This window comes from Megalobrama amblycephala, linkage group LG24, assembly GCF_018812025.1.
Source record: "Megalobrama amblycephala isolate DHTTF-2021 linkage group LG24, ASM1881202v1, whole genome shotgun sequence".
NCBI lineage: Eukaryota > Metazoa > Chordata > Actinopteri > Cypriniformes > Xenocyprididae > Megalobrama > Megalobrama amblycephala.
The window spans coordinates 17185704-17195119 of record NC_063067.1 but is presented as its reverse complement, the minus strand read 5'-3'; the positions used below and the strand labels follow the sequence as shown (position 1 = coordinate 17195119).

Below are 9416 nucleotides of genomic sequence, written 5' to 3'. Positions count from 1 at the left end.
TGTTTTATGTCAAGATAAAAGGATGACATTATATTTATCTTTTCAAAAGCAGTGTGAATAACCGGTTTAAGTAGTTAGTCAGTGTCTTGCACATCACATGACTAACAAAAATTGGGGTCAGTGGAGTAATCAACATAGTAACATAGAATGGATACATACGTAAAAGTTATTTCATGTCAACTACAATATATCATGCCTTTTCCTGCACGTAAACCCAATAAATGGATTCATAAAAACATGTCAAGAGGCTGTGTATCAACTATATATATATATATATATATATATATATATATATATATATAAAATATATTTAGATTAAATCCATAAGCAGTGGTCAACCAACAAAAATGAACTGTTATGGAAAATTAAACAACATAGCATCGATTAATGTGTCAAAGGCCAGAAGGGGGCGCCATTTAGCTACAGAGTGTTATGGAATTTAAAGAAGTACATATAAGCGTGATCTTGCTCCATATCTTAGATTAATTATTTAGCATAGTTTCATTATGATGAATTATTTGCACTGTGTACATACAGCATTTACACAGATATTATATATTAGATACTGAGTGATTTTCAACTGCATCTGCGCTATTTTCGAATAAAACAATTCGTAGGCTATATCGTGCTACAAATAGATGTTTATTGTTTAAACGCTTTAAATTGTATTAAAATATTTTAATTTCTTTAATTAAGTTTGACTAAATGTAATTAGTAAAATAAAATAAACGAGACTTGTACGACCAGTTATCGGAATTTTATCAGTGAAAAATTCGAACAGGTTATGAACATTTACATATAAAAATATTTCCAAACTCCAGGAATATAAGACTAAACATGTCTATTCAATATACAAAACATCTTTAAAGAAAATACAGCTTTGCATGTGTAAAGAACTATTGTAAAAAAGAAAAAAGAAACTTGTGCAAAGAGTTTCCACCAAAAGCAACAACATTTTTAAGCAGTTATGCAAAACTGTTCATCCATCTTAGGATCTTGAATCCAAAGTAGGCTACATCTCAATATATGATAAAAATAAATAGTATACTTAAGTACCTTGATGCTTTCTTTACACATTTGCTGAAATTTATGGAAACTAATAACTTGCCTATAACCAAGAGCATTTGAACAGCTCATCGTCTCTGAAGTTAACAATAATTAATCAATGTTTTATTTATGAAAAGCTACAAAAGATGTCTGTAAACACATTACTGTATTCTACAGTAATCAAACTAATGCAGCCGGTCCTGTAAAAAACAAATTTGAACGAACGAATGCAGCATTTGAACTTCATTTCAATCAGTTTGACTTGAAACATTTCCAAGGGTTATCGTAACAAAAATAAATCTAAATCCAAATTAAACTGTTAGCCTACTTATATTCCGTTCTCACATGTCTGTCCATCAGTCAAATGGATGATGCAGCAGTTCGGGGTGGCTGTTCTGCGGCGGGTAGCTGCAGGTGGAGATGGAGCTTCCGCCCGGGCTCACCGGCGGAGTCATGCCGCTCAGAGGCACCAGAGCGTTCGGATGCCGGTGGTACGGTCTGTAGGACGGGTGAAAATGATGGTGATGACCCTGGTAATAACTCACGGGAGAATTGGCGTAATCGTTTGGAGACAGAGGGCGCGCGTTACCGAGCATGGGCTGCAGGTAGCCGGAGATGTGCGTCGGGGAGCTGGACTGGTGACTCCAGGAACTGGTGCTGACGAACGGGCTTTGCCAGTAAACAGGCTCCTGTTGCAGGCAGTACGAGTCGGTGAAGTTAAATCCAGAAGGTAAGGGTGGTGGTCGGAAGGGTCTCTTGACGCGCCTCCTGCGCCTGTAATTGCCTTTTTCAAACATGTCGTTGAAAGCCGGATCCAGCGTCCAGAAGTTCCCCTTTTTCTCCCCGCCGTTCTCCCGGGGAATCTTCACGAAACACTCGTTGAGGCTCAGATTGTGCCTGATGCTGTTCTGCCATCCCTTTTTGTTCTTTTCGTAGTATGGAAACTTGGATATAATGAAGCTGTAGATGTCATTCAGGGTCAGCTTCTTATCCTCGCTTTCTCTGATGGCCATTGCAATGAGAGCCACGTACGAGTAAGGAGGCTTTTCGGGTGCTGGAGCGGCTCTTCCACCCCCTGCGGTTACCGGGCCGTCCTCTAGTGTATCACGGGACTGCAGGTCCCCAGACCCCGCGCAGCGATCCATGAGATGGCCGGTTGAATGAAGCGCTGAGAACGTTTGTAGCGCACTGCACAGCACAGGTGTAAAGTTAAAAGTGTCCAGGTGTGCTTCAGGTTTGCTTTAGTCTCCACCTACCTGCCCTGCCTCCAGTCGGTATCCTGAAATACAGGTCAAAAGTTCGCAAATTCAACATGAAAGAGGGGCGCGAGGGTCGCAGACGTATTTTGACTGCTTGGTAAATCAGTACAGTAAACATCTGTTTGATGCATTAGACAACGAGCTAAGTTACTAACAGCGTAAGGACCAACATCAATAGAATAAAATAAAGTTATCTTTTAATCCTTACTATTAATATTGTGAAGTATTCTGCAACTTAATTTAAAATATTATATAAAAACTAGGCTATAGTTTGCAGTGTCAAACTGCAGTTATACTCTTCATTTGTACATTATTTGTAAAAGATTTATGTATATCATAATTTTTTTATCAGTTTAATTGAAAAAAAATCAGGATAAATAATTATTAACAAATCATATAACATTTAAACATTTAAGTATATCAATAATGTTTCGGTCTGCGCATGCCTCAAGAACAAAGAGCATCAGGTTTGTAAACTCAGGTTTGCACAACTGTTTTTTTCCACCACTGGCCCGTCCAATCAAAAGATAGCAGGACCCCATCAAAGACACCGCCTTGTTAAGACCTCATTTGATGAGGCGCTAATATGATATATACGTCTAGCTGTGTAAAACATGTATTCTATAACTCAATATCTGTCGATGAGAATTCAGAAATCTTTTTGAACACAGCTAAATGTGTCTAAAAGGGAAACCGTTTTTAGAAAGTAATGTAAAACTGGCATTGTTTTTTCCTGATAGTGACTATGGACTGCAATGTGAATAATGTGAAATTGTACAATGTAGCAGTATTTATACCCCTAGCTCACAGTACTGTGAATTCAGATTTAAGAGTGACTTGCATGCATAGTAAGCTTAAACTGAAGCTTATTTGAACATTCATATCAACAGGTTTGATCTACTAAATATAAAACGTGACTTGTGTAATGAATTCTTCTCATTTATACATTAGTGCAGGATGTTCATTTTTCCTGAGAATGTCCTTAGCAAATTCACCATATCAATGATGTACAGTATATTTAATTGGCCATAGATTAATATGCCATCAGTCTGATTGTGTCTGAAGATAACATAAAACATTCTTAGAGCAAGATGCATGTATTAACTTGCCCCCTTTTTTTTTTCTTTTTCGGAATTTCCCACTCAGCTAGTTTCATCCTTATGTGCATCGACAAATACATTGCCAACTACAGTGCCTCAGATCTTCAATTACCTCCATTAAAGTTGACACATTCACTACACTAATAGTAAGTATATCAGTGGAATCCATTTTCTGCACTTCTGAATGGTAAACCTCCATTATAAAAAGAGTGCAAAACGCATTAACGCATTGTAATTAAAATGATTTTTGCATTATGGAAATAAAAGGGACACTGACAACCTAGTCATCTCTCAAATAACCACCCACTCTGAGCTGTAAAACATCCTATACTGAGAGAATCGAGATTGTTATCATTCTTTCGGGAGACAGACTGTCTCTGCTCAACCAGTGATGGAGAAAGATAAACTCTGTTACTCTGGAGTACTTTTCATAATATGCTTTCAGTTCCCATTGTGTATTTTTTCCTTACATTGTTAAAAAAATGTATCTTAAATTGTGCTCTAATGACACATTAATTAAAAAAGACAACATGCAAGAACAGGCAAATGTGTCAAGTATCATGATATGGATAAGTTTTATCTTATCAAGGAGATCAAGGAAAACCATGTTCACTGTTGACTTAGCAACAAACTTTACAAATACATGTTCAGATTTTCTGAATGCTGAAAGTGAAAGTTTAAGGAAAGGGTTTACTCAAGCAGTGTTTACTTGAGATAGAAAAAATGCTAGTATTTAAATGTTTCATTAAAAAAAATGTAGATGTCATTAAAAGAAAACACACTAATATGTAACAATTACAAGGGAGATTTATTTCAATCTGGAAATTGACACACCTTTATCTTATGTACAAAATATCCATGTTATGTTTCCCTTGACATTATGATTCAATCATAAAACAGGCTGAGGGTCAATGGACAGTAACAAATGTTTGCTAAACCCATTATTTCAGTGTCACATTGCTGACATAAGTAGATCAACACAAACATATTGCACCTTTTAAGATCACATCATTACGATAATGATATGACACGGCATTATCCTCTGAGGAAGTGGGATAAACAGAAACAGTTAATGTACAGCAATATGGCAAAGAAGCCAAATGAATTTTTAATAAAGGTGTCACACGCCCAACAGACATCATTCTGTTAAACGAAACGGCACAATCATTCATTCTGATACACATCCAGTGTTTAAAAACACAAACAAATGATTGAACATGCCCAAAAACATGTTTTACAAAGCTTAAATCATACTTGGCGACAATGTAGAATCTCAGCTGTTGTGTATTTAACAGAGAAGTTTAGAGAATACAGTCTTCTCATTTATGTGAGCCAGGAAACAATCCTGGCTCATTTCCACAAATGTTGAGCAGCAAGTATAAAGTTGTAGCTGTCACCCAAGAGAAACGTTATCCACGTGTTTCCTGTAAAGAACCCAGATTTACTGAGCATACAGGTGACAAAGACCAGTGTACATCTCAGTTTGACCCTGAACTCCAGAGGTCTGGCCTATAGTCTCATCTCCAATTGTAATAGAGATAGATGCTTATGAAGGTTAGGTTAACAGTCAGGCTTGCAAACAGTAGACCAGGCCAAAGCGTCATGCCCAAAAAACCTGTGGAAAAAACAAAAAAAATAATAAATAACTATGAAGAAAAGAGTAACCAAATTAGTTTAAATGCTCCTATTGACGAAAATTTCCATTCTTACCCTTCCATCCAGGCTTGGTCTCGGTTTCATTTCCTGTGGTCGTGTCTACATGGCAGTTTGAAGATGAAGAGGAGCTGTCCATTGGCTTTTCCACATGCTCGAACACACTGCCCTCATCGATCAGTGAACCTGAATTCCCAATAAAATCATATCTATATCAATATCAATACTAAAAGTTTAAGTATTTTGAGAACATATAAACAAAGGTTTGCCCACAAAGCCAACAGATTCCTTAAAAATAGTAATAGCATGTTTCACATACAGTGGCCCTGAAAAAACATTTGGACAGGAAAAAAAAAAAAAAAAAAAAAAAAAAAGTGTACAAAACAAATTAATTCACAATTTTCAAAAACAAAAATGTAATATTTTAAAGTCTGCATAAAAAAGAAGTTACGATAGACTTTTCTTCCCTATTGTGACTTGTATCTGAGTGAAACGGCATCTCGAACAGGAAAAAAATATAGGGCAGGACATGATTTTGTTGATTGGATGGTTGTGGTTTGCCATTTCTGTGATGTCATGTGAGTGACAGGTTGTCCCGCCCATCAGAGAAGAGATGTTGTTGGAAGAGGGAGGGTAAGTTATTTTGATTAAAAATTATAATGCCATGTGAACTAAAAAAAAAAAATGTTCACGGATGAATCATTTATAATATTGCAGTATTCTATAAAAAAAATAAGAATGGTCAATTTTAATGTTATGGTGACTTTAAGGGCCACTCTATAGTATCAATCTGCTCAAATGGTCAACAGAAACACACTGAAGCTCTCTTTCTACATTAAGGACATTTTATTCTAGATTTAAAAATACACCCTGATGTGTCCTTTACCATGATTCTGTGAATGGAAGTGAGGAACATCAGGCAAAAATCCTCTGCTGTGCATATGGCTTTGCTCCGAAAAAAAGGGAGGTGGTGAGGCCAAACTGAAAGGCTCCAGAGGGGCGGAAAAGAGCTGCAACTTTTGCCCACTGATGTTGAGTCTGGCCGGGCTGATGAGCGGCCGACGCTGCCTGGCGGAGCTGGAGGTGGAAGTCACAGAACCAGCCACGGAGGGGGTTGGAGATGGTCCAGGAGAGGCGGGTCGGCTTCCAGATTTTAGGGAGTAGTAGTCTATTGAAAAGATTAAATTATCAATTAATTTATCTTAAATTATATATCTGATTTCAAGTCAGAAAGATTTATACAACCAATGCTTCACTTCTTTTGAGTTACCTGAAGGTGGCGAGTCTTTACACTGTAAAGATGGTCTACTCCCACTGAACAGGAAACCCGAATCTACAAGTAAAATAAGCAAAACAAGATTTTACATACATATAAAATGTGCAGATTTGTTATATATAATTCTGTCGATAAGTCATTAAATCATTTTTTGTTAATTATCATGAGTGTTGAAAACAGTTGTGCTGCTTAAATTTTTTTTTGGAAACTGATACTTTTTTCTGAATTCTTTGTGAATAGAAAGTTCAAAAGAACAGCATTTACTTGAAATTAAAATCATTGCAAATGTCTTTAAGTTTGATCAATTTAATTCAATTCTTGCTAAATGAAAGAATTTTAAATATATAGCTGCGAGCAGCAATTATCAGGGTTCAAGCGCTTTAAGGCCTTTACACACATGCGTAAAAAGGTATTATGTTTTAATTAGCGAGCCTATAACCATGTTGATAGATGGAAAAGACCATTTACAGCAAATGCAGGCAATTTACCATAGAAATAACAGTTATCGTGGTTAAGCCAAAAACCTAGGACTAGTTCACCAAAGTTGGTTTTTGAAATAATCTCCAATATTTAACGAACGTTTCGGTGGACAGCAGCAGTTCTAGAGGCAAAGTTGTTCAGAATGAGGAGTTCTACTATGTGGTATGAATGTAGTGGACATGCACAAAAAAATCGTGCGATGCACGAACCTTTATGCACATGAAAAATGCGAAGGTGCCCTCCGGTGGCCGATTTATTTGGAATTTCTCACAGGCCTCTAGGGCTGTAAGTCAAACAGGCCCAGCGAGTTTCGTTCCAATCGGCCTCCGTTAACCTTGTCTAATAGCTGCTCAGGGGTGCGTTTCCCGAAAGCATCGTTGGTGAACTATGGTCGTAAGTCCCATTGAACTCTATTGGTAACGACGGAACTTACGACCATAGTTCGCTTTGGGAAACGCACCCCAGATTTTATTGGCCAATGGCTGACATGTTTTTCAAGATACGTCAATGTCCTCATAGACAGTCATGGCATGTCAGACGAAAACACTGCATTCCAATTCTCAATTTGATTGGACTAACGGTGAATTATAGCCATTTTCATGTTTTTTTCCTGTTATAGCACCGCCAAGTGGCCAGTCGCCGCGTCCATTTTCACGCGACCACAGAATGAGCTCTTACATAAGTGTGCCATTTTAGTAAAAGTGGCTCCACCCACTTCAAATATTTTGGTAGCCCTTAGGGACCGTGAATCAGAATTTCAACTTTTTTTTGATAACTATTTACAATCAGACTCCAGAGAACCTTGCTCCACTGGTTTGGTTCTGATCGGGTCAAAAACCTAGGACTGGTTCGCAAAATTAGGTTTTTGAAAAATCCAAAATACCAAAAATTTCGCCTTGATACGGTTCAGGAGTTATGGGCATTTCGTACATTTGACTGCTGTAGCACAGCGTCAGGCTGATCGGGGCGAGCCTTGGTGATGCTGTAGACGGTGAGAATACTGCCAGCCCTCAAAATTTCTATGAGTCTATGACTTACGGTTTGTTCTGCCTGATCACTTTTAGGAGATAATGCTTATCCTTGGAAATTTTAACAATTACAATAGGGTTTCAGCGCATAGCAACCTTTTGAACAGTAGTACAAGTGCAGTTTCTTCTACCATTCTTTCCATGGCTACTTTCTTAAAATGTCAAAGAAAGGTAGCCATCCCAACAAAAGGCTGACAGAAATTCCTAGCAATTTTTCATGATACAACACAAGCATCCAACAGTAAAGTGGGGTCATTTAACGCTCTCCTACTGTCATTCCAGGAATGTCTCCATATGTGGAGCCAACACAGCTGCATCCATAGAGAGAAGCTGCACCAGCACTGAACATTACAGAGCAGATGGGTGAAGCTACATGATGGAGCAGGTAAAGGCCCTGCTCACACAAGAGCCTTTTCAAGAACTCCTGTAGAAGTGTGACAAGGAGATGAGTGATATGCTAATGATTCTGTTAAAACGAGCTGTGTGAGATCTCACTAGACTGGATTTCTTAAATAAGAACTAAACTAAAACTTTTGTTAGCTGTTGATGATAAAATAACAGATTAAATTTTAATGCCCATCTCTATATGATGCAATGAGATTTCTCAGACAAGTGTGTGTGATTAAATCACGAGCATAAAGATCAAGCTCCTGCCCTTTTTTAATCGCACCTGCCAAGCCGCTGCATATGATTACAGGAGGCTGACGTTTGCCATCTCATCTGGTCTCGTCTGAAGATCCATACATGAAACAAACCATGATTCTTCTACCGTCTCACAACAGTCATTTAAACACCACTCCCGACATCATCCTGATCCTGGGCTTTAAAAGCCTGCATGTATTACTGATAGGTCAAAGTTAAAAGCTATGGTAAACCAAGCTGTTGTCTCTGCAATCCCTTTTGATATACAGTATCTCACAGGAGTGAGTACACCCCTCACATTTTTGTAAATATTTTATTATGTCTTTTCATGTGACAACACTGAAGAAATTACACTTTGCTACAATGTAAAGTAGTGAGTGTACAGCTTGTCTAACAGTGTAAATTTGCTGTCCACTGAAAATAACTCAACACACAGCCATTAATGTCTAAACCGCTGGCCACAAAAGTGAGTACATGTGAAAATGTAAATATTTTGTGTGGCCACCATTATTTTCCAGCACTGCCTTAACCCTCTTGGGCATGGAGTTCACCAGAGCTTCACAGGTTGCCACTGGAGTCCTCTTCCACTCCTCCATGACGACATCACGGAGCTGGTGGATGTTAGAGACCTTGCGCTCCTCCACCTTCCATTTGAGGATGCCCCACAGATGCTCAATAGGGTTTAGGTACCCTCAGCTTCTTCAGCAAGGCAGTGGTTGTCTTGGAGGTGTGTTTGGGGTCGTTATCGTTACCAGTCTCTGAAGGGAGGGGATCATGCTCTGCTCATTCATGGTTCCCTCAAATGAACTGTAGCTCCCCAGTGCCGGCAGCACTCATGCAGCCCCAGACCATGACACTCCCACCACCATGCTTGACTGTAGGCAAGACACACTTGTCTTTGTACTCCTCACCTGGTCAAGTAATCCATGTC

The 9416-nt window shown here is 38.4% G+C and overlaps 2 protein-coding genes across 4 annotated transcripts in view; both read right to left on the bottom strand.

Moving 5' to 3' along the window:
* Window positions 1-742: 742 nt before the first annotated feature.
* On the bottom strand, window positions 743-2385 carry foxl2l (forkhead box L2-like). The gene has a single exon (XM_048179041.1). It carries the CDS (start codon window positions 2190-2192, stop codon window positions 1404-1406), a length of 789 nt encoding a protein of 262 aa, XP_048034998.1. The 5' UTR covers window positions 2193-2385; the 3' UTR covers window positions 743-1403.
* Window positions 2386-4195: 1810 nt separating this feature from the next.
* The window catches only part of tmem201 (transmembrane protein 201), an 18262-nt gene continuing 13041 nt past the window's right edge, over window positions 4196-9416 (bottom strand). For all 3 annotated transcript variants that reach the window (XM_048179036.1, XM_048179037.1, XM_048179038.1), the window contains 4 exons: window positions 6330-6392; window positions 5946-6227; window positions 5117-5245; window positions 4196-5021 (listed from right to left, as the gene is read on the bottom strand). In XM_048179036.1, coding sequence (XP_048034993.1) covers window positions 4924-5021; window positions 5117-5245; window positions 5946-6227; window positions 6330-6392 — 572 coding nt within the window. In that variant the 3' untranslated portion in view covers window positions 4196-4923. The remainder of the gene's footprint in view (window positions 5022-5116; window positions 5246-5945; window positions 6228-6329; window positions 6393-9416) is intronic.